At 48.4% G+C, this 26,189-nt stretch overlaps 1 protein-coding gene across 4 annotated transcripts in view; it reads right to left on the bottom strand.

Annotated features, from left to right (window-relative positions):
• The window catches only part of UBAP2 (ubiquitin associated protein 2), a 1,436,418-nt gene that overhangs the window by 107,096 nt on the left and 1,303,133 nt on the right, over positions 1 to 26,189 (bottom strand). For all 4 annotated transcript variants that reach the window (XM_086960301.1, XM_086960303.1, XM_086960302.1 and 1 more), the window contains exon 26: positions 20,199 to 20,266. In XM_086960301.1, coding sequence (XP_086816427.1) covers positions 20,199 to 20,266 — 68 coding nt within the window. The remainder of the gene's footprint in view (positions 1 to 20,198; positions 20,267 to 26,189) is intronic.

Below are 26,189 nucleotides of genomic sequence, written 5' to 3'. Positions count from 1 at the left end.
TGCAATAGATACATAATGAATCTATCTGTCTTTTTGGGTAATCTGCGAGCTGAATCCTGTGACCCTTGGGCTACACCAATCTAGCAGGAATGCAATAACACTGGACCCTGCGCAAAAAAACCCACCAGCTGAATGACAAATTTGACCCATGATAATCAGAGTGACAACATTTTTGTTTCCTGAAATTGTGATTATTCACTACATTTTATTTTATATTTCATTATTTTTTTGACCTAGGAACACCAATTAACAAGCATCAACAATGAGGTGTCCTGTGAATGTGATAATACATTACATTTAGTTTTTTATTTTTCTGTCTGACCTGTGAACACCAAAGAGTAAAACATTTAACAATGAGGCATAGTATTTAATAATGAGGCATAGCACGAGTATACGATTTGTATTTAGTTGCATTAAGTTAATCCGGGTCCCTCACGCTGGCGACAGAAAGCGAGAAAAGACCATCGGTCATAATCCTCACATTGAGCCGTTTTGCGGCGGCCAACTTGGTTTTGCCCATTCTAGTGTTCATTTTGGGCGTTTCTCCGTGTAACAATGAGCATGACGGAAGGCACAATATATCTCCACCGGCAGACGAGCGACTACCTATCCTCGGAGCTCGGACGGGAGGAATGCCAGGCGAATCGCTCGAGCCGGTAACGTAAGTGATAGACTCAGACCCCGAGTCTTTAATAAACGGGTTACTGGGCCATTTCATTGTCAGGAAACGAACGAACCACATCTAACAGTGGGGGCGGCCACTTCTATTTTTCAGTAGACCGCGCTAATCTCCCTCCTCCTGCCAGCTCATGGGGCACTGAGAGAACTACCAAAAAGTATGTATATAACGAGTGTACTTTGTGACCATCTACACTTGCATTATTTCTAGAATAATTATGCTGAGAAAATACGATATACTGTGTCTAGAATATCGATCTTGAAAAAATACGAAATATTTATGTCCTTTTTGATGCTTTTGGGATCGTTTGTATGAATGTGTTGAGCCACTAATGTATGTATGATGGGTTATGAATGAACCACGTCCATTTGGATGGTTCTGGTCAATATGACGTACACTCTGTCCAACAACAAGAGGTGCATTTTGATTAATATATTCAAACCTGCGGTGAAGGTAATTGTACCTAGCATTATGAATTCTACCAAACTGGCTATGGTTGTGAATATCAAAGCGTATCAACGATGCACATTTCATGACCAGCAGTAATGACATGAATATGTCTGTGCTTTCTCCCTCGTTTTCTTCCTTTTCCTTTACAGAGACCAAGGGTCACCGTTTTTTGGCACTTATTTTTTGATGCCTTGCTTCACCCGGGCCAGCTCATGCCCTGAGGCACAAATATCCAGCTTATTTTTGCCGGTATATTTGTAGGACAGTAGGCCTACTTCTTTAGAACTGAGCTATTCACAGTAGGGATCACGATTTGGTCCTGATGAGTAGGCAGCAGGGGACTGCCTATGAAACATGTCGACTTGGTAGTCAGTAATTGCTCTACCTACATCCCCTTTTTAACATTCCCAGCCAGAGACTCCAATAAAGTGTATTTGTTCTACTAGCCAGGGAATTTTTAAATTTTTTATATTTTTTGCACTCACTAGTTAGATCCCTACACTCCACTTTTCATCACTACACCTACACATAGCTCTGTCACGATTTATAGTGCTCCCGCGTAGTCCGTCTGGTCGCAGCACGCCCCGCCCCGTTATAGGGACGGGAAGACCCCTATGATGAAGCATGACACTAACGGATTTTTTTAGTGTGTGAGGGGTATTTTAAACAAGCACATGTGCTCTCATCTTTCCATCTCTAAGAGAGAGTCTATCACTTCACTCCAATTAAATTTTTGTAAAAATCCTTAAAAATATCTTGCACCTCCACACATTGATAGAATCCTTATGTTTAGATGAACTGTTCAGGAGGGTGATTCTATCTCAACCTCTACGCTTCCCTCTTTTGATTTTTTGTGCTGCAACAGGGTCTCCAGTGTGTCGTAGTGTGCCCCGTCATAGCGCACCAGAAGCGCTTGTGTGTTAGAAATGCGCCAGATGTTGGCAACCCTCTTCCCAGATGCCTCAAAGACCTTGGATTCTTTGTCTGGGGGAGGAGCATCACCCGTAGCCTGAGAATTAGCCCTCTTCCGGGCATTCAAGACAACAAGGGAGTCCAGAGGCAACTGTCCTTTGATGTAGGTAGGATCAGTAGGCGCTGACTTGTATTTCTTCTCAATCCTAGGGTTTATCACCCTCGCCCTGGTAGGTTCTTTAAAGATCTCAGCAGCATGCTTTAAAACACCTTTCAGCATAGGCAGAGTCTTAACAGTTTTTTCTGATACTGAGAAGGTATCAAAAAGGAAATCGACATCCACAGGGTCAGCATGGAGCTGTACGTTGTGATTGCTAGCTGCCCGCTCAATGAGGGCATTGAAAGCTGCAGAGTCTTCCGTAGGGGACGTTTTTGCAGAAAAAAGTTGAGGGTCTTGTCCTGATTGAGGATCCCCAGGGTCACCACCAGCTGCCCAGGGTTCGTTGGTATCCTCAGGGTCTGTATAGACAGGATAACTGTACTCATCCTCATCATCCCCCTCTCCATCGTCCACATCAGAGTAAGTGGACGACACTTTATGAGTGTGGGGAAAGTGGTTCCACCAAGGCAGGAGTGAAAGCAGAGTCCTTTTTCTTGAGAGGGATCTTGTAAGACTCCAGTGGGCGTTCTGGGGCGATTTTCCGCTTGTGGAGGGAAAGCTTGCCCGTTTCGGCATCGATGAAGTGCTCCTGATGCTCGTCCACTGAAGGTCGTCGAGGTCGCGCGCCGGGGACCACCGCTGACGACTGCGGCGCCAAAGAGACCTTTTCGGGCACACCGGCGACTGCCTTAGGAGCGAAAGCCTTCGGCGGCAACGTGAAATGGATGGGCGTGGACGCCTTAAGTGGTTTCTCCACCGGTTTTGTAGGCGGAGGATCCTTCGGACCGACTGACGCGGTTCCGTCCCTGATGCGCTGCAGGGAGTCCGTCCCCTTCTTGGTTAACGCGGCGGATGGGCTCGCCGGTTCAATGGAATCCCCCGAGGTCACACCTGGAGTCGACTCTCGGGGCGCAGTGCCCTTGGCCTTGTCCTGCTGACGCGGGGTCGTGAGAACCTTCGGGTCATCCAGCCGCTTCTTCGGGTCACCGAGAGTTTTCTTCGGGTCGCCGACAGCCTTCTTCGGGTCGCTGAGGCCTTTACCGGCGTCGACCGTCTTCGGCGCTGACGCGCTCGGCTCGACCACCTTCACTTTAGTCTTCGGCGCAGCAGACTTCGTCTCGACGCCCTTGACTTGAGCCTTCCGCTCGACAGCCACCTTCGGCGCCGAGGTCTCCGAGGCCTTGGAGCCGACCAAAGTGATGCTCACTTTCGGTTTCTAGGACGGCACCTGCGCAGTATCTGGAGTCGAGACCGTAGGTTTCGCTTTCGGTTTCGTTTTGCCAGGGAGTGGCTCGACAGCGATGTCCGTGGCCGAGCCCGAAGGCGGGGCCGTAGAACCCATAGTGAGTTCTTGGGTAAAGCCCGAAGGCGATCCCTCGACCTGAGCTTTATAAATTGGCACGGCCCCAGAGTCCGTTTGAGGAAGCTCCTCATCCGAGCTATCCTCCATGGCCCTGAGGGCCCCGTCGTCGTCTCCTACTTTGTCGACGACTTCTTCGGCCTCGAGCATCTCTGCATCCGCGTCTTAGTCGACGTCCGACGCGGGGTTCGACTCAGAAATGTCCTGGATAGATTCGTCCTCGACATCCCCTGCATCGAAGATATCCACAGGCGCCAGTGCAGCATGCTGGGCCTCCTGGCGCGCAGCTCGTCGAAGCTTAAGCGTCTTCTTGGACCTGAAGCGTGAACAAGCCATACACTTGTCTTCATCGTGGTCCAGCGACAGACACTTGTTGCACACCGGGTGGACGTCGATGTGGGGATACTTCGAGTTGCAGACGGGACATCTCTTGAATGGACTTCATTCCATGATGGACGGTCGATAGGTCTGGAGCGTCGACTGGGCCTTCCGCGCCGAGAGCACGCGGGTGTAGAGAATCCGGCTCGGAACCGAGCTGGAAGAACTAAGACCGAACGCAAGACTATACCGACGTATTAGACTAAAGACCTTTTGGTCTCAAGAAAGTTTTCTATCAATTCCGACAAGAGGGAATTCAAAGACATCCGAACCCAATGGCAGAAAAAAACAATCTGAGGATGGAGTCGATGCCCATGCGCACTGTAGTCCAGGGGAGGAGCCACCTATCTCGTGATACTTCGAAGACTCTTCCAGGACAACAATGTGCAATCATCCGGACCCAACACTAGGCGGCGATCTATGCACAGATATGAATTCAGCAGCCCACATGCCTCGAACATAAAAGCTCTCAAGGTGTAGCTGTGGAGAGCAGCTAAGGCTTATCCAGGAGGATGTAAAGCAGGTGCATTCAGCTATACAGTCAGTCAGTAAGAATTTCACAAAAGAAAGAACCACACCAGGTGAGTGTAAAATACTTTGTATTTATTAGCACACCCTAGACCGTAACTTGGTATATCGCCTACCAGGAGATATCAAAAACATACTAAAAAAACTTTAGAAATAGGTAGGAAGCATAGGAAAACACATAGGGCCCACCCGCGGGGCCTAATCAGTGGAAAGTGAGTTAAGTACCAAAACAGGACTAGTACCCAAGCATGGAGGACCCCAGATCCTCAGGTGAAACAAAAGAATATAATATTCTTTTGTGATACAAACGTACTCTGATTAAAATCATGTGGATTAAAACCACGTAAGGGGAGGTAACTACACTCCTCGAGAAACCTAGGAATTGAGTAAGGATAGTGGGTGAGCTCACTGAGTTATGTGCAGCATACATTGAATGCAGCCAAATTAACCATCCACGCTTGAATGGAGCACAATATTAGGTGCCTGTCATTAACATAATTAATATGCACAATTAGCAAAGACAGCACCATGGCATCATACAGGAGACACACGCAATTTGCGTGATCTATGACCGACTAACATAACGCTGATAGTATAAACACACAGCGAGCCAAAGAGAAACCAAGCACATGACTATGGAATGCGAATCATTTCGCACGTAACATTTTCATGTGGCTCCCTTATATACATAACAGAGGACCTGGGCGGATTCTCAATCATTGGAGGTAGTACCAACATCCAATGATGCAGCCACTACAAAAGTTTAGCATAACTAGGCTAGAGATCAACCAATAGAAACGAGGAACAATTGACATTTAAATGGGAGCAAGGAGCGGGACTTAACGGAATCTAGCAATTACGGAGCAGGATAGAGGCGGATATTTTACCAACTTACGGTGAGCAGAACTAGCTAGGTACTCGGGTTTTTGAGAGGCGCTGACAAGATGAATTAAATATAGGGTCTATAATGCGCTCTTTGTTTTTCTGTTCTTTATATAGCGGTAACCAAATCAGCAATAGTAAATTGGACCGCATCACCGCAAAATATTGAAATCATTGGCACTACAAGTGACTGTATCTGCCCAGATTATCTACACGGCTTATAAAAAGGTAATAACTGTCACCCCAAACGTAGCAAAGAGAGTGTGCAAAATAAAAACTAAAAGTTAAGACTCAAAACCGACTATGATCGTTGCTTTACAGAGCCGATGGTTCACGTTTGAACTACGACCCATGGTGAAAAACGAGCAAATTAAATCTATTTTTGCCCGAGATTACGAGATCCCCTATCACGGTGGGAACTCACAGACCTCCAGAGGCGAGGATAGTTAACTTTAGATCATGTGAGTGTGAGAATTAGGATGGAAAGGATACAACATCCCATGTTTAGCCATTATTTAGATTTATCGAGGCATCTGCAGATATCTACGGATTCAAACGAGAGGCTCTAATTATACATAACACAGGTACATACCCTCGCCTAAAAAGTTATTTTATATGATCTTATTTTTGGGTATAAGGAGAGAGGGATGAGGAGTCCCCCTATGAAAGATACCACACTGCGGGTATGACAAATAATCTCTCTCAAAGCAGTATGCGAAACGCCCCTATGATTACAAGATGCTGGATTTAAGCTATAGTGAATATGTATAAATGATAGCATGTGGTTATATTTCACTTTTGTGTTTAAAGTGTATAGATATTAAAACGCATTCTACAATGTAAAGACAGTTAATTTGGGTTTGTGAACTAAATACTCTATCGTTGTAGGGAATGAAAATATAATTCTGCTTGGAGACAGAATGGAGTGATTGTCTTGAAAAAGATGGTGTAACAAGGAACACACCTTCGAAACGCGTCGACGCATCATACAGTACAATCCTATAAATAACACTTTTTTCCTAATACAAATTGTTTGAATGTATAAGAAATAGTGTCTCAAAATGTTTTCCGGATGTACAAACAGTAATTGATAACTCGATATCATACAGCTTGTTTTTGTCTGTCCCAATTATGCTGGTCATAATGATGTTATATGAATTATTGTGATCTTTTTGGATATTGTCATTATTTTTAATGTCTGATTTTATAATTTTATAATTGAATATTGTGTTTACTGTTAAGTAATGAAATATTAATAAATGATCTGTCTTTGATATATTCCATTGTTACTTGTGCTTAGTACATATTAATTTTAATGTTGTGGGTCTAGGGAAAACATTTTTTACTCCCGGGGAAGCACAGAACCACCCATGGTGAGTAGCCAGAGACCACAAGGCCTAAGTTGTGGTTGGATTTTTACAGTTTTAGGACCCTTCCCAAAGGACCTCGAAGGAACCACTTGGATCAAGGAAGGTTGAAGAGCTACCCCACCTGTGGATACTCCAGGATACCTACACCAGGGAGCAAAGGTTCATTGCGATGAAGTGGTGTCAGAACCGCCCACAGATGTCAATGGAAGTTTGTGGAAGGTCAGAAGCAACTGAGTCTTGTGGGTCAGGACGGTGGAACCAGGACGTAGAATCCAGACGAGAAGAACCTGAAAGCAGAGGGGACAGACTCCAAACCACCCAGAGATGAGCAGGAGGCACAGTGGCCCAATCCCAGCTCGTCTTTGGTTCTTGCTGTAGCACGGTGAGGTTGAGGCAGCACCTGAGGAGCTCAGATGACAAGGAAGGAGCACAGGAGCCATCCATGAGCTGTTGCGCGTTGTCAAGAAGTGCAGGAAGGTCAGGAGCCGGCAGGAACACCAAAAAGCCTTGGCAAACGCACAGATTGTTGATGCAGATGCTGTTATATTTCATATTGGTACCCTAATATAGGTCCAAGGAACATTGTACACTTTCCCTACATCCCTCCATTTCATATGAACAAGCCTTATAAGGACAACTCCTAATAAGGACAGAATGCCTTATATGGACATAACACCTTATAAGAACTGACGCCTTTTATGGACTGAACCTTTCATCTACTTCCATGCAGAGGGAGGGTTTTCCCAATTGATATTGCTAAGACGTCATCCTTAGCACATATGAATAATTTATGAGAACATTACCCGGGGGGTATACTTCAGCTCTCCTATCTACACAAAAGGTTTAATCCCCAACGTCATCCTCATACTGAACAATGACTAACACATGCACAAGGAGTGTACAAATACAGCACCTCTTGCTATCAGTAGGCAGGAGGGAACTGAGACTTCAAGGCCGACACACTGACCAGAGAAGCTGAAGCTCCAATATGCAGTCGCTCCAGCTGACAGTGGTCTGAATACTCGAGTCCAGGACGAAGTCCCACACTCTCATTATTCAGGTAATAGGGTTCAAGGGGGGGCGCTAGAGGGCGCACAAGCTGAATGGCCGCACCTTCGTGAGGCTCCAGCAGCCTGGCATGAAACATCCGACATTGATCCTCTTTCCCCTGCTCCCACCCGCCCGAAAATCCCCACGGAGGGGCAGCAAGTGCCACTGCACACTCGGTGCAAGTTTGAGGGCTCTACCCCCTTGGGCTCGGAAGTTACAGCCAGCTGAGCCCCCCAGCCGACGTGTGTCCTGCCGCTGTGGAGCCTGTACTCGGCTCCTGGAACTACGCGAGCCCAAGTAGGCCGGCCGAGCTGGGCGGGCGGCGCAGCCAGTACTGGTGGCAGGAGCGGAATCGGCACGCCGCCCGAGATGCGGCGGAGGTGAACCACAAGGCAAGTGCTGCATGTGACGCTGGGATAGAGGTGGTGCGGTGCTGACGCTGTTTCGCCCCGATACCCGCACCTCTGCTGTTGCGATAGGCGCGCTCTTCCAGCGCCATACTGGACGGCCGACACATACCTACAGTGTGCCCTGGGCTTGTAACGGTTCTATCCTATCCTTGCTGCACACAGACTGCATAGCCTATTTTGGCCACAACTCCAAACCGGCAGAAGGCTCCTACAGCTTGGTGCTCCTAGTTGAAGTCCCGAGGAACTACGTTTTGGCTGGTGCTATGGCGTCTTGAACCGGGATACCATCACACGCCCGGGGCTGCACTCCACCTCACAGCAGGTCGCCATTGAAGACACCCGCCACGCTTCCCCCTCTTCCTAGCGACACATATGGGGCAGGGGCACCACTGAACTCCGCCGAGCCGAGGGAGGGCGTTATTCCTCAACTCACTCCTCTCCAGCTGAAGTGGGGATAGCGCCGAGACGCGGCATCTCTTTATTTCCCATTGCCGACATGGGGAAGCCGGACAGTCGCCAGCCCAGGCTACAGTTTGAACCCACGTCGCAGAAAAAGGCGACACGACACACAGGAGACGCTATACAGCCTCGGAGCACGGTCACGGAGGCCTCAACGTCAGCCCCTCCGGCCCCAGATATAGCCACCATGCTGCAAGAGATGCGCCAGGGCTTTGCAACGGTGGTTGACAAAGTGGATAGACTTTCTTCTAGAATGGACGGCATAGTCCAGAAGATGGATGTACACGAAGAGCGCATAACAGAGGTGGAGCGCCGGATATCTGAGAACGACGACACCACGGCGGCGCATAACTCCCGACTTGCTAGAATGGACAATGTGTTAAGGGTGATTGCCGCCAAAAATGAGGAGTTGGAGGCGAGGAGTCGGCGGAATAACATTCGCGTCACGGGCATTCCAGAATCGACCAACACGGGGAAGATGGAGCTGTACATTGAGAAGCTACTTACTGCAGCAGTGGGAGCAGAGGCTCTTTCGAACCACTTTATTGTGGAACGCGCTCATCGCTCCCTTGGACCCCAGCCCAAGCCTGGCGCCCCGCCACGACCCATAATTGCACGCCTACTCAACTATCGAGACCGCGATGCGGCGCTACGTGCAGCCCGGGCGAACCAAAACCTCAAGTATGATGGAGTGTCCTTCTCCATATACCCGGACTTTACCCCGGTGGTTCAAGAACAACGGCGGAAGTTCCTTGGGGTCAAGAGAAAGCTTCGGGACCTGAACATTGATTATGCCCTCTTGTACCCGGCCAAACTACGAGTCACCCACCAGGGCACACAACACTTCTTTCTCAACCCCCAACATGTTGAGGACTACATTAAAACTTTGCCTAAACGAGGTAGAAGACTTACATGCATCTGGTTCCGAATAATCGACGGATGGCTTTGTGTTCTTTTTGATCCCGCAATCTACTGGATCGTCCTCACTAACTCGCTGCATAGTGGGTCCCATCCTTATATGCAGTGGCTACAGCTGCCCCTGGGGTGCCATGGACAGGTGCTGGACTGCAGGTGGTAATGTATGCCAGGCCCCCACCCCCCTTACTCCCTCTCTACTCCAGATAAAGACACAGAGGGTGGACTTGCACGGAGTGGGAGGACTGGGGGTGGTAGAATGTGCACCTCGGATGGCCTCTACTGGGTGTTCCCCAAGAACATTGACTCATGTTTTTTTCTGTTGGCTGTTTCTTTGTTTTGCTTGGTATGTGGGTGGGGGGTGGGCCTGGGGTACTGGCAAGTTGGGGAAGCTTCAGTGGGTGGGGGTGGTGGACTGGCGGCCTGGAGAAGTGGGAATGCAACTGGCGGGATATGGCTCCCTTTAGTAGAGCCCGGTAGTTTCGTCCTACATGGATGGATGCTAAGGAATGTTTTTCTTTCTACAGGTCCTGTCCTTTTGTTGGGACTATTTGGGGGGAGGCGGGAGGGGGGTCGAGTTGGGGGAACTGTTGGGGTTCAGTTTATAACATGTGCATTAGGTATCGTGAATTTGCTGTTCTGCCTCTGTGGGGGACGGAGAGTAGGGTCTGCAATCCTATGATCACCCAGATTTTTTGCTTTTGTTTCACTGGTTTACGACTTTCTCTGGCTGTGGGCCTGCCAATCAGACCCACAGCCTGGCTGTTCTCTTTCTAAATTACCTCATGTACCCTAGGTGCATCTACCAATTGGTACTGGGCCACCTTATCAGACCCTGTAACTCAGGGCATAGGTGTACCCAGGGCTGCCAGGGGCTGCAGCATGTATTATGCCACCCCTGGCTGGCCTCCTAAATTTGACACAACTGGCTGCATGACAGCTGGGGCAAAGTCGTGTAATCACCCTTTGCTGTAGGTGTAGTATACCTATACCTAACCCTAAAATGGACACACAGATTCCTATCAGTCACTCCTATGGCAGGCCTTAACAATCCTGAAGGCAGAGTGCTTGGAATCGTGTGAGATGGTGCTCTGGCATGAGCTGAGCCTGTCTGCAGCTTGCGGAACCAAGTCCTAATAGCTGTTCCATGATATCGCATACCATATACTCTTAAGTGCATTATAATCCTCGCGGTTAAATGCTATCTTTGGTATTGCTTTATCAAAACATGTCGAGTAAGGTGTCATACGAATTGGAATACTAACCCCTCGCCAATTCTGGCGACGGGGTTAGCATTCCACCCTTCTAGAGGGACACGACATGTATGTAACTGTGAACCCCGGTTAAAGTTAACTGAAGCCTCAGCTCCACAAAATGGATGCTGCCACCACAGACACGAGTCTGACCTCCTGCTGCTGGGAGTCCTTCCAGCGAGGGAGGCCTGGACAAAGGGTTTCCTGTCCGGGGCGGTGCTAGCACCGTCCCAGACATGGTTTTGTGTATCCTGGGTAGGCAGGGCTTTTCAGGAAGGTGACTGCTGAGTGGCACCCCGGTGCTCACTACGCATAGGCCAGTCAGAACCAGTTCCAGGGGCACACCAGCCCCTGGCCTGGGGAAGTCCGGCAGGGGAGAGGGGTGTAACCACCCCCCTCCTGGTCCCACCCATAGGCAGGACCTAGTCACCGGGTCAGCCCCCTTTTTTAGTATAAAGATAGGAGCGGGCCCCCTGTTCAAATTAGATCATCTTTGGAATCAAGATACCACTTTCTTCGAAAGGACTTCACGATTTCTTCTTCAAGATTCTCCCTTGTGGCTAAGGAGTAGTCACCCTGCATCAAGCGGGCACCATCCTAAAGAACACTGCGGTCTGCTGCAAGTCCTTCATCACGAATCCGACGACCCAGCTCGACGAGACCCGGCTTCCCTGGCACCTCTGACCTCTACTCACCTCTACAGCCAAGCTGAGAACCGTGAGTGCGACGAGACCTCGAGGGACCGACGATCGCCAAGACTGCACGACATCTTTACTGCAAGCCCACCGTGTCCTCCACTGGTGAGTGCTTTGGGGTCCGAGAAGCCCCGACCCTGCGCAGCTCCAGCACCCAAGGTCAGCCTCCCTGCATCTCCACGATCTGCGTGGGGCCCTTCTGCTGTTTGCTGTGCACCGCGTTGTTTGGCTACTAGCCGGCTGGCTTGTGGCCTTCTGAACGACGCCCGACGACATCACTGCTGCTGGTCTGGTTGCTCCAGGCTGGCCCTTGCCTCCTTCTTAAAGAGAGGCACCCCGGACCCTCCTGGTCCACTCCAGACGCCATTTTAGGTCCACCGCGTGGGCTTGAATTTGCCAAGGCTTTGTTGCCCAATCCTGGGTCCAGCGACGCCGACAGCTTCTATCTTCGTGGGACAGCTCGATCCTCCATCCTGGTCGCCGACAACGCCTCCTGGTCCGTGAGATCTTCGAGCTCAAGCGTCACCCACTCACCTTGTCGAGGTGGCTACCATCCGGTGCCCTCCTGGTGCCCACTGACTACTGGCTAGTAGTCTCGAACTTGGTCCCCTCTGCTTTCAGGTGTCATCTATCTTCGAGATCCAGGCTTGGATCCAACTGAACTTTCTTCACTGGTCACCGGCCAGCATCTTTTCTTCCGGCTCCTGGCCCGTCTACGAGGATTCCCGACGTCTTTTCAGACCTATGCAGCTGCAGCCCCTGGGCTAGGTAACTTCGGCATTTCGGTGCCCCAGCATAGCCTCACTATCCAAGGGTCAGAATCTACTTTCGTTTTCTCCCTACCAGGTCGGGTTCGCCCGAGAACACTAACTTCCTACTTCCTAGCTACCATAGACTTTTGTCCGCATCTCGCGTGAGAGTGCACACACTGCACCCGAGTCCCCTAGGCTTCCTAGACGTAATCTAACGATTCCCTAGTCAAGTCCTAGCGATTCCAAAAGCTATTAGTACTGTACTTACCTGCTAGGAATTTCACATTCCACTTTCAGAGTATATGGTTTTCCGTGCCCCTCGGGCATTTGTATATACTGTGCTAACTTAAGTATTTTTGTAAGAGTTTTGGTTTGTGCTTAGTACCCTGTCCTCATAAAGAGTACAGGGCTGTTGTGATCTTTAATAAATAACTGTTTATTTTCATAACACTTGTGTGGTGTCCTTTCACTTGGTGTTCAAGGGGTATATGTGTGGTAAACAGCTGGCTTAACACGCCCTCTCGAGTCTTTAGCCTTAGACTGCTCGTATCCATGCTACTAGGATAGCTGGTCTATAAGGTTGACTTACAACCAATCATCAATAAGGGTTGCTGGACTGATACATAGTGTTCACTAGAATAGTGAGCACTGCATATCAGGCCACCTTCTCACAGGGACGACTTGGTTGTGGCCGGGAGATGGGTAAGCCAGATGTGAGTGGTGTGCACTGTCCATGGTTGGGACGGGACGCAGATGGTGAGGGTGCTCCCTCAGTGTTGAGACCCCTGCTCCCTCTAGGTGTCACCGGGCGGGTGCGACTTGGCGGGGGCCTGTTAGTCGCTGATAGTAGCTACGCTGTTCTACACACATTGATCCTGCATACATTTGTACAAGACTATACATGGGGGACACACGCTTAAATGTGATTACTTGGAATGTGAGAGGGTTGGGGGATCATAGGAAAAGGAGACAAGTACTGAGCTACCTTGATCGCCACAAAGTTCACATTGCTTTCCTGCAGGAAACGCACTTTGCGCCCCATAGACCGAATCCCTTTGGGCGTAGATGGGCTTCATACACAGTCTTCGCTAATTACTCCTCATATGCGAGGGGTACGGCCATTCTGATTAAGAGGACTACGCCTTTCCATCTGGCTGGCTCCAAGGCTCACCCTCAGGGGAGATATTGCTTACTGTGGGGTAGGCTGGGGCGTATGGCAGTGACGCTTGCTTGTTGTTATGGGCCTAACGTAGATGACCCACAGTACTTTACTGATTTATGGGCGGCGATAGTGGAGACAGGACCGCAACACCTCATATGGGGAGGGGATTTCAACACAACCTTGCACCCCCCCTGGATAGATCACACCCCGCCCCCCACCATTATACTAACGGGCGAGAGGTCCTTCGAGCGACTATTGCCGGTAATAATCTTATAGACGCCTGGCGTTCCCACTGCGGGGCAAGGGGGGAGGGTACACATTTCACAGCGCAGGCTAAATCATTGGCACGACTCGACTATATACTCCTGACCTCACACCTTTATACGACACTGGTTCACGCGTCACACCTCCCCAGAACATATTCCGACCACTCCCCCGTCTTTATTTCTTTGAACGGCTCTGAACTGGGGCCCCCAGTAACGGTGTGGCGTATGCAGCCCTCTATGCTGTTAGACTCGGAATTCTAGGAGGAACTCCGGGAGGAATGTTTGGATTTCTTTAAACGCAATGAAGACTCTGTCGAATACGTTGAGACCATATGGGACGCCTTTAAGGCCACGCTCCGAGGTCTCTGTATTTCGAAAGGCTCGGGGGTACTCAAGAGCATACTGAATAGATTACGCGCTCTGGAGTTTGACCTACGGAGTGCAGAGGAAAGCCTCAGAGCGAACCCTGAGAATTCAACCCTCGCTGACATACAGGAGAAGCTGACGGAGTACTCCGAGGAGGCTGCTCGGGAGGTGAAGTTCAGAAACAAGTACTGGGTGGCCAGACGATATGGTGAGGGTGAGAGACCTGGGAAGGCCTTGGCGGCAACGGTTAAACTCATGCGCTCGCCGACCGTTGTACTGGAATTGGAGACTGCTGAAGGGCTGGTCCTCAGGGACACCGCGCAAATCCTGAATGAGTTTGTGCGGCACTATGGTACGCTGTACTCCTCTACCAGAACTCACACTGGACGACTATTTGGCAGATGTGTCCTTGGGGTGGCTGAGCGACGCACAGAGAGCCTTTTTAAGCGCCCCGTTTGAACTAGATGAGGTCAGAGAGGCTATCATGCATATGAAATCAGGTAAAGCCACCGGGTTGGATGGCATCCCTATTGAATTCTATAAAACGTTTATTGACTTCATGGCGCCAGTACTGCGGGAAGTCTATGAAAATGCGCTGGAGGTGGGCCACCTCTCTGCCTCCATGAGAATTGCCCTTATTACATCCCTACTTAAGCCAGGGAAATCCACTACTAGCTGCGATTCCTATAGACCTTGATCCTTGTTAAATTGCGACGTGAAAATACTTGCCAAGTTGATTGCAGCGCGCATTAGCCTCCTATTGCCCGATCTGGTACTTCCGGACCAGGCCGGATTTGTCCCTGGTAGGGCGACGTCGCACAATCTCCGTACCTTTTTCTCGGTCTATGACTCAGTCCACGAGGACCTCCCAATAGCAGCCATTTTTTTTTAGACGCCACCAAGGCATTCGACTCGCTCGAGTGGGATTATGTGTTCAAAGTTCTTGAGCGAATGGGCTTTCCGCTTATATTTATCTCCTGGATTCGATTATTGTACACACGTCCAGTAGCCAGGGTCCTCATCAATGGAAAACTGTCTCCGGAGTTCCCGGTCTCCAGGGGGACTAGGCAGGGCTGCCCCCTTTCCCCACTCCTGTTTGCTATAGCCACGGAACCCCTAGCTGCTAAACTACGTCAACATCATCGAGATAGTGCACTACGCTGTTTTCAGAGGCAGATACTTATCTCTATGTATGCTGATGATATCACACTTTATGTTCGCCACCCAGGCGACAACCTACATCCCATACTCAGAGAATTTATATGGTTCGATGCCCTCTCGGGAGTCCAAATTAACTGGAATAAGTCATGCATCTTCCCGCTTACTGCCTCGACACGTCAATTTCCGCTGGAGTTCCCGCTTGCTTGGTGTGAGGGCGATTTTAAGTACCTGGGCATCCATGTGGAAAAAGATAGAGAGGCTTTGATTCGTGCTAATTATGGCACGGTGATGGATAAGATAAGCGACAATATCTCCAGATGGATCACACTTCCCCTTTCCATGGCCGGGAGGGCCTCACTAGTTAAAATGGTAATACTCCCTCAGCTTTTATATCTTTTTCTGAACATACCGTTTCATCCCGGACCCTATTTTTTCGGCTGCTGCGCTCGGAACTGCTACGACTGGTGTGGGGTGGGAAGGCGCCCAGGCTCAAGTGGGAAGTCCTGGTCAGACCGTACTCACAGGGTGGCTTTGGTGTTCCGGATTTCGAACTTTATTATCGGACTGCTCAGGCCCACTATGCATACTTCTGGGTTCGTCAGCAGAGATATATGCCTCAACTGGCGGCTGAACACTGGTTGGCCCACCCGACCCCCATTGAAGGTGCATTTTACTCCCGGATTGATGGTAGAGATAAGACACCTAACACGGTATCTAGTACTGTGACGGCGTGAAACTACATCACTTTGAGACTCGACCTGCACTTCCTATATGCCCCACTGTTGCCACTGACCTACCACCCACAGCTTCCACTCCTACAGGAAGCTGGCTTTCAAAAACTGCTTAAAAAAATTCATGTCACTACATGGGGAGACCTGTATCGAAATGGCACCTTTCGTACCAAGGACCAGCTATATGAGGGCATACAACCGACACCTCTAGATCTGTTTTACTATATCAGGCTCCGGCACGGGCTGCAGGCCATCACACCTGACTTCCCACACGAACCCCCCGAGCTTCTTCCCCTACAGAACCTACTACTACACGACAATCCCAATAAACTGGTGTCCACACTCTATAAATCTGTCCGCGCCAACATGACTTACGCTGCTCTACCTGCCAGGGGCAAATGGGAACAAGATCTGGCCATGACCCTTACAGACAGGCAATGGGAATTCTGCTTGCAACAAACCGAGCGCATATCCTCTAACAGCCGTTATAGGATAATTCACTATAAATTCCTACACAGACTATACCACGCCTACACAGATTCCAGCTGAGGCCTACAGACACATGCGACAGATGTGGGGCTCCTGGGGCTGACTTCCTTCACCTTGCGTGGGGTTGTGCCGAGGTGAGCCGCTACTGGATCCAGGTTTTTCAAGCACTATCCAAGATGATACACATGACGATGGACCCGTCCCCATTGGCAGCTCTACTGGGGTATGTTGAGCCTCTCCAGGCGGCTCACCGCAAATATGTGGCACTGGCTATGCTTCTGGCTAAACGCAGGGTGGCCTGTAGGTGGGGGAGGGCAAGGGCACCCAAGTTCAAGGACTGGATGAGCGACATGGTGTATTGTCAAGAACAATTGCATACTTATTACGAACTGCTGCCACCTACTTCTAGGCCTACTGACATCTGGGCACTGTTATTTGATAACTGATCCCCCGGAGGGTGACAGCGATTGATGTTGAGATAAGAGACATTGCTGTGTTGGTTCTTAGTCCAGAGATGACGGCCCGGGCTGACCCGATGTGGTCTGGGATGATGTGGTCCTTGTCTCCTCCCCCCCCCCCCCCCCCCCCCCACATTTTTAACATGCCTGTGGACTGCTCAAGCTCCCACGATACCACCCTGGCGACTCCAGGCCTAATGCCTCAGGTGATAGGGCACACTATTTCTACATTTATGGATTCACGGCTGTGCAGACTGCACGCCTCACACGGCCTGTTGTGACTGATCCAGCGCCTGGCTTGCGCGCCCCCCCCCCCCACTCCCTAGGCTCACCGAGATACTGCACATGTTAATGTTGACCAAAAATATCAAAAAAATGCAAGGCACATTGATTTAGCTATGTTGACGCTGCACTTGTCACTTTGATGGTACTGTTTTGCGCTACTATATTCGCACTGTTATACTTGCGTCACTGCTCGTCCTGTAAATATGCATTGATAGCGGCCAGCCTCCGGGTTGTTGGCATGACGCTGTGTAATCCTGACAATGCTCAATAAATGTTTTGCACCAAAAAAAAAAAAAAAAAAAAAGGTCATGGGATTCGACTAAATCCTAGAGGGATTCTTGGCTCCTACGCTTATTAGCTCTTTTGCACCTACTCATATGCTAGGTACACTTGGGTACATCTAGACAGGCATTTTAGGAGTATGCACTTCATTTTACAAATGCATTTACTATTCATGTATATGTTCATACCTATTGCAAAAATGAAGAACTGTACTATTCGTTTTTATTCACTGTACTGCTGATCCTATATCTCTGCTACTGTGTAACAGTTGTAGCAGCGCATATATTTTACACAAGAAGAACGATACAAAAATTCTTATTGTAAACACGCCCGACTGTTTCTTCTGTGTATCTCTCTGAAAGAAAATGAGCAAGCACGAGTGACTGGGTGAAAAGGAGTATATTGTTTCCACGAGTCTGAGGAATCAGGTTTTGTTGTGTTCTGAGGTTGCCAAAAACTAATCTCTCTGATAAAAGGAGATTCTAGTGGCACTGTGAGCTAGCTAATGCAAAACATGGCTAACATACGCGGTGGGGGTGCACAGTCAGTCTACCACCATACTCACAGTGTATGTTATCCTGCATGAGGGTACTATAAGAACTACAAAACAATGCTGTGTTGCAGACCAGCAAGGTCTGTGGGACTAACCTGCAAGGGTAAGTCAGGGCCGGCCCTCATCATGCACGAGAGCCAGCAGGAATCGATGGAGCCTCCTCAAGGAGCCTCTGGAAGCAGGCACAGTAAGTCGCAGGAAAGCCTCAAAAGCACACAAGAGATGGAGGCCCACGATGCAGAGGATGCAGGCAGGTCGTTGTTCTTGGATCGGTGCAGTGCTGGAGGCTGAGGCTTCTTGGAGCTTGAAGATCTTTCGTGAAAAGAGCCAACAAGTCTTGACTACAGCAAACAGACACAATGCACAGGGAGACAGTTCACATCAGCTGGCCCGGGATTACAGTCACCTAATTCGCAGAAAAGACTGGTCAGGTGGCTGGAAAACCAACAAACCACCACCAGCATTGCAGAGCCAGGTGATGTCCGTGGGACAACAGAGTCAGCAAACAGTTGTCGTAAAGGTGCCTGCGGGTGCAGGGAAGTGACTCCTTCACTTCAAGGGAAATTGCTTCTGGCTGGGATGTAGGCTGAGTCCTTGGTGACTATGAGGATGCACGGCCACAGAGTTGCAGAACTTGAAGAAGCACAGGGATGAAGATGCAGCAGGAATCTACCCCCCTGGAGCAGTCTGGTCTTTGGTCCTGGCTTGAAGAACAGCAGAGTTCCAGTGTCCACAGCAGAAGAGTCACTGGACAGCCTTTAAAGGACAGGCAGTCGGATCTTGAACTTGTTGTTAGGATGAATCTATGGACCCACTCTCAGGGGAGCTCTTAAGTAACCCTAATTAGGGGAAGGACCCCTTTGCTGGTGACCCACCTATTAGAGGGGTCAAGGGCATTACTCCGCTGTCCTAGCCAGTCAGATGCTTCCAGGGGCCAAGATTCAACATGGAAGAATAAAGTGGCCAGCTGGAGGAGCTTTGGGCACCTCCCAAGGGAGGAGCTGGACAAGGGGGTGGACACTTGTCAGTCCTTTGTGTAGTTTTGCGCAAGAGCAGGAGCCAAGGGATTCTTAACTGGGTAAAATTGGTTTATGCACGGGGGCACCAAATGGACCCTTCAATGCAGTCTGGTGGCACTTGGAAGCACACTAACCCTACCCAACTCTAAAGGAGAGGTGGTCACAACTCTCCTTCGCAGGAAATCCTTTATTCAGCTTCCCCTGCCCAAGTTAAGCTCATCAGCAGGGAGAAGGGGGGGGGGGGGGGGGGAGAAAGAGGAGAACACTGTCTAAGGTCAGCAGCAGCGCGAGCTAACAGGCAGACCCTGTAAGGTTTTACAGTTAGGTGTGGGGGCCCTCTTAAGCAGGCCCCTCAGTACATGGTATCATGCAATCAATACTGGAATCGGTGTAGTACCATAATTCCGACAAGTTTGATACCAAACATGACCAGGGGTAGCCATTATGTACATGGATATCTCTACTTGCCAGTGTCCACTACATGACTTATAATGGCTGTCACACACTTACAAAGCCCATAAAATGGAGTACAGGTTCTGCTCATGTAGTGCTACCCACACACTTAGAAGCATGCATACTGCCCTTGGACTGAAGGGCCTACCTTCGGGGTGACTTACAGTTTAAAAGTGCAGTGACCAGGATATGAAGGAAACCTTATATCCAAAGTGAAAGGTCCAAGCACCATTTCACCTAGACTGCAATGGCAGCTCTGCAGACAGGTTGCATGGGCTCCCATTGGTGGCATACTAAATGCTGCAGCCGATGGGAACACCTGGCCTGCCAATATCCTGGGTACCTCAGTACCATATACTAGGGACTTATAATGGTACCCCAGTATGCCAATTGTTGGGTGTACAAAGTACTTCCCATTGAATTTAGAGGAGAGAACACTGCCCCTGGGGTGCTGGATGGCAGGATCCCAGTGAACTACAGTCAAAACACACAGACAGTAGGCAGAAAAGTGGGGGTATGTATGCCAGAAAGATCCTACTTTACTACACAATGGCCAAGAAAATATTTCCATATTTAGACTGGAGTCTCGGAAGGGGTCAATATAGGAATTTAGGAAAATTAATATCCATAAGAAAAATACACATTTGTCCCAGATTTACACTTTCTGGGACAAGTCAATACTCGAACACAGAATACTCTGCCACTTATTTTACAGCATACCTGAGTCTTGTTGTAGACCGAGCCACTGATATCAGGCACTCCTGAGTTACTTGAGCTCACAGAAACACCTGCAACAACAAAATCTGTAGTTATTGTGATGCAGAGTTAAAGCTATGTATTTTATTGGTGTAACCTTAAGTAAAGCCCTCCCTTGTCTAAGTATTTGCATGAGAAAAGCACAGGAGCTTAAAGTTAGTTTTCCCCAGCCCAAGTTTCAGCTGACTAACCAAAATGAGCTAGAAAACTTTTGCAGTGCTGGGTAACAATTATAAATTAAGCATCATGTGACAGACTGCAGATATTTACAACATCAAAAGCAGGACTAGAAAGGAGGATGTAATCTTGCCTACAAGAAATACATTCATATTGTTCAATTTGCTTGCCACAGAAAGCATAACTTAAAAGCACCAGTTGTGGTAAATAAAAAAAAGTTACTTACCTGTGGTAACAATCTTTCTGGTGGATAGTCTATCTACCTACAGGTTTCTCACCTGTACAACAATCCCCAGGCGTCGGACTGGGTCTGGAAAACTTCGAAACAACGAGGTCACTAGTAGGGGCACCGGAACCAATCGGAGCCAGAAGTCGAATCAGGTGACGCCACCGAGGCCATAAAACACCTGCTCCAGCACATCAACATCAGTTTCTAACTGTATATTTTAAGCCTTCGAGGCAAGAGGGTAGATTGACAACAGTGAATGCATGCAGTACCAAATTATTGCAAAGTGGGACCATACCTTTCCCTAAAATCCGTCCATCAAACGTGGAGGAAGGTGGATAATTGGGAATCTGCAGGTATGTAGAATATTCATCAGAAAGATAGTTATTGTAGCGAAGTAACTTTTTCTTCTGATGCATACTTCTACCTGCAGATTCTTCACCTATAGAACAGATTTTACAGCAATACTCTGCTAAGGAGAAGAGTTGGTGGATGGTAAGACTAGGAAAACCTGCAAGATGGACCTTGCAAAGTGCCCATCCCTGGACACTTCTGTATCCAGACAATTGTGCTAAGCATAAGTGTGAAAGGAAGCCACGCTGCCGCCTTACAGAGGTCTGCAATCTGCTCGTTTCTTTTCTTCTTTCTGCCTACCCTCTGTAGTCTGCTGTGGGCTAGAAAGCGCCAGGACACTCCTCGGAGTAGCCGAGCGCTATATAAGACACCCATAACATTAACATTAACACCTTGAATGGTTGACTAAGCCCTGTTAAAATGGGCCTTGATATGTTCCGTTTTTTTTTCCATTGGCTAAGGCGTAGGTCTTGATGCAGAGGATGATTCACAGAGATGGGATATTCTTCTGTACCAACTTACCATTTTTGGCACCACAGTGGTCGACCGGAATTCCATTGGGCTTTCCAGGTAGTAATTAACCACCCGCCGAGAAATCAACCAATGCAACCGTACTTCCTCTTTCTTAAGATTAGGTGGAAGGTTGGAAGAGTAATGGACTGGGCAAGATGGAATGCACGGACCACCTTAAGGAGAAAAGCAGCCTTGGTTTGCAACACTGAGTTATCTGGAAAGAAGGTTCTGAAAGAGGGGGACACTGACTTCTAGAAGAGAACGCAATTAAAAACATAGTTTATAGGGCCTAACATACAAAGATTACAATTGTGAAGGGGCTCAAATGTAGTCTGCATCACAAACTTGAGAACCAGATTTAAGCACCACTGCGGAACCAGAAATGGAGTTGGAGGAAATAGTGTGGTCAAGCCCTTAAGAAAACACATGACAACTGAGTATTTAGTATTAAATCAGTTTTATTGAAGGAGCGTTACAGGAGAAGCATACACAAAGGACACATCAGTGACATTACTGGAAGTAGCTTAACCAAAGCCTAATACACAAAATAAATTGCATCCAAGCATCAGTCACAGGCCTAAGCAATGCAATGTGTATAAACATATAACCCCTCCGCAAACCCATCCAAAAGCAGGGGGGGGGGGGGGGAGGGGGAATAAAAAAAGAAAAGGGAAAAAGAAGCACACCCACCCTAAACCCCAATCAATCCCCCTACCCGACCCTCCCTAACCCACCCCACGGTCCCAGTACATAGAGTTTGGGCCAAGCCTACATATTCTATCCTATTTCCCATCGCCCCTTGTCAGAGAGACGCAACATTCTGAGGTATTGAGGGCAGGTGACCTCGCAGAACTCTGAAGACAACCGGGACAAAAAGGGTTGCAATAATTCTGCATATTTCGCTCCCTACCCCGCTGCTGTCAAAGAAAGTTTTTCCATGCCCAGCACCATCCATAGACGGTGGAGCCATCGAGGGCACAGTCGCTGTCCGCCAATGAGCCACAATGTTCTGCAATGCTGAGCCCAGCGCAATTACGATCAGGCGACCTCTACGGGAGCACAGTGGATACATTAGAGAAGTGGTTCCCAAACTTTTGACTCCTGAGGACCCCCATTGAGTCACCACTGGAAGCCGGGGACCCCCAAGCAATTTGTATGAGTTACATTTCAAATATTAAAGCAGTAATTCTAAAAAAATGCACATGTGTGCACACAAAATAAATACTCAAAGTACTAAGGATTTTGGGGCCAGATGTACGACCATTTCATTTAGCGCCTCGCAATTGGCTACACATTGCGAGTGGCAAATTGGGAGTCGCTAAATTAAATGTACAACAATGTGTTTAACACTTTGGGATTCCCAATGGGGTCGCAAATTGCGAGGTTCATTAATAATAATGGCCTCCCGCAATTTGCGAGCCCATTGGGAATGCCAGCCCTCCCAGGCATGGTGGCCTGCTGGGCTCTGTAGGCCACCATGTCTGGGACTTCTTTTAAATATAGCAGTTTAAAAAAAAAATGCAGCCCGTTTACCATGTATTTAAAAAAAAAAAAAAGAAAATTAAACATTTGTTTCATTTTCTAAGGGCAGGCAGAGGTCTCTGGGACCACTGCCTGCCCGTAAAAAATAATTTTGCATGCATTTGCGAAGTGGTCCCCTGGGGACCCCTTCCCATTTGCGAAACATTACCATCTACTTTAAGAAGGTGGTAATTGCGAGTGTTTTGCGACCGCAAAATATTTGTACATGGTTTTTGAGACTCACTATTTGGAAAGGATTGCCCCTTCCAAATAGCAAGTTGCAAAACCTATTTAGCGAGTCGCGAACAAAATGCGATTCACGAAATAGGCAATGTACATGGCCCAATAGGTTTTTGCATGTGCAAACGGGTTCACAAACCCGTTCGCGCATTTAAAAACGGATCGTACATCTGGCCCTTAGTATTTTATATTGAAGAAATAGCCAATCTGTATAGCATCCCTCATACCATTGTAGGATGTCAGAGTACTTTACATCAGACACATATAGAAACATTGAATCTTACATGTAAATCAGTGTGTATATAAAATGTTTGGTCTGGAAAAGCACAAACTCAGGATTCAGTACATAACACAGTGGTTAGCGCTGACTTTAACATTAAAAATGTATTTCCACTCATATAAATCTTTTTAGCAGCATCAGGATAACGAATAACTGGGAAAAACATAAGTTACTAACTGGTAGCATGCAGTTTGCAAGCTGCTCTTTGATGACAGTTTATAGGTCCCTCTGCTATATTACGATTGTCACTTATGAAGTGCACAGTAAAGAAAGAATCTCTGTGACAAAAGCAGTAGCCATGAACCTATGCACATAAAATACTGCTTTTTAAATGCATGTTACACGTTATTTGCAGTAGGTACATTAACCCTCTGTGCTACATTAGTTAGGTCAAAGCTGCCACTGAACACAACTCTCCTCATGCTCCAGCAGGTACATTACTCACTGGCATTATCTTGACACTTTTATTGTTGCTGGGAAGCTGCTAATTATACAAGAAACTTTTCTGGTCTTTTGAAACTGTTGCCTACGGACCCCCTGGGAACGTGTCACGGACCCCTGGCGGTCCGCGGACCCCAGTTTGGGAAACACTGCATTAGAGGGTTTGGAAGCCCCAGGAGGACATACGATGGGATGCGGGGAATCTCCTTATCGAGATGTGAATCCACCTCATCCAACACCTGTGTCCAATAGCCCCAAAGAAGTGTGCAGTCCCAGAGCAAATGCACCAGAGTCCCCACCTGTCCACAAACCTGCCAGCAAAGTGCACCCTTGGTGCGATCCATTTCATGAAGCCGTTCAGGGGTGTAATACCAATATGTTACTATTTTGGTAAGGGTATTTGTAAGCCCCATGTGGTAGGCAGAATGACGCACCCTATAGTAAATGCCTTCCCATTCTCTACGAGTAAAGGTCCTATCTAGTTCCTTCTCCCAGCGATCCCTACCAGCACTGTAGACTTATGCAGATTTATTCAATAGCATCTTATATAAATCAGAAATTAACTCCTTGTCGGTCTTACGAGTGATTAACCAATATTCGTATGGAGTAAGCTGTCTATCTGCTCCAGAGCAAACTTTCTCACTAAGGGCACAGTAACGTAATATTTCCCCCTCCGCCAGTCCAAATTCTAATGATAAAAGAATCGACATCCTGCCGCTCGCCAGCCCCCGAAGGCCACTGCATCTAACCCTGGCGTGAAGTCAGGGTTATCTAAGATCGTGGTAAGTGGGGACGGAAAGGTAGTAAATTCGTGGTAAGTATTCGTCCTATCCCATATCTCCAACGGGACCCTAGTGATATAGGAGGCGTACAAATTGGGGGGTATGTGGTGCTTACGCAAAAAGGGAACTTCCTGTAAAGGTCTGCCTGCCACTGCCTGGTCTTGGAAAAGCCAATGCTTTTCTGACTCCCATCTGCTCCATTCCACGAAGAGATGGAGCTGCGCCGCCTGAAAATATAATAACAAGTCTGGGAGGCCAATCCCCCCGGCTTCCGGCTGAAGCATTGCTATTCGGAGTTTGAGGTGTGGCTTCCTCCCGTTCCAAATAAATTGGGCCACTTCAGATTGTGTCCGCTTTATACAGTCTTTGGGAGGTCGCAGGGAAATAGTGCGAAATAGATATAAAACCTGTGGCAGAACCGTCATTTTTATTGCTGCAGCCCTGCCAAGACAAAGGGTAGTGCTTCCACTGCCCCAGTTCCCTCCGAATTTTGGCTCATAACTGAGCGTAATTGATGTCTACTGATCTCTCAGAGAGGGAGTCAGCTTAATCCCTAAATATGGGACTGCCTCAGTCTTCCATTGAATGGGAGACTCCTTAGCAAGTAGTTCCCGGGTGCCCTTCTCCAGAGACAAATCGAGTGCTACCAATTTGCCTAGGTAGACCTTAAAACCGGAGATCCGGCCAAATGCCTCCAGATCAGCTATAAAGGCAGGTAAAGCAGTTGCGGGTTGCGATAACGATACCAGGACGTCGTCAGCATACAGGCTTATCGTATAAACGTAGCCCCCAAATTTAATCCCTGTGACTTCTGGGTTGCCCCTTAATTTCTGCGCCAGCAGCTCCATATAGAGAGAGGAGGGGCGATAATGGGCATCCCTGCCTCGTTCCCCGCTCTATAGCAAACTGCGGGGAGGTGAAGCCATTAACTTGTACTGTCGCAGTCGGATACTTATAACTATTCAATACAGGAGTTCGAAACTTCGGGCCCAAACCAACTATCTCTAGGACCTTCGCCAGTTAGGGCCATTGGACCCTATCAAACGCCTTCTCGGCATCGATAGCCAGCATAATGTATTCCCCAGATGTCCGAGCTGCCTTTTCAATGAGATGTAGGGCCCTCTTTGTGTTGTCTGAGGTCTGGTGGTCAGGGATAAAGCCAGCCTGATCTCGATCAATTAGGCCTCTAATATGTGCCCCGAGTCTTGCCGCTAATATCCCGTTGTACAGTTTGATATCAATATTAAGAAGGGAAATGGGACGGTATGCCTCACGTTTCTGATCCTTTCCCGGTTTCGGGATGATCGCTATTGAGGCCTCCAAGAGGTCACTCGGGATAGCACCCGTCTCCGCGAAGGAATTAAAAAGAGGCACCAATAGGGGAACTAGCTGCGCGCAAAATGTCTTCTAAAAAAGTAGCT

Source organism: Lissotriton vulgaris, chromosome 3_1 (genome assembly GCF_964263255.1).
Source record: "Lissotriton vulgaris chromosome 3_1, aLisVul1.2, whole genome shotgun sequence".
Lineage (NCBI taxonomy): Eukaryota > Metazoa > Chordata > Amphibia > Caudata > Salamandridae > Lissotriton > Lissotriton vulgaris.
This window is presented reverse-complemented; position numbering and strand designations above follow the sequence as displayed.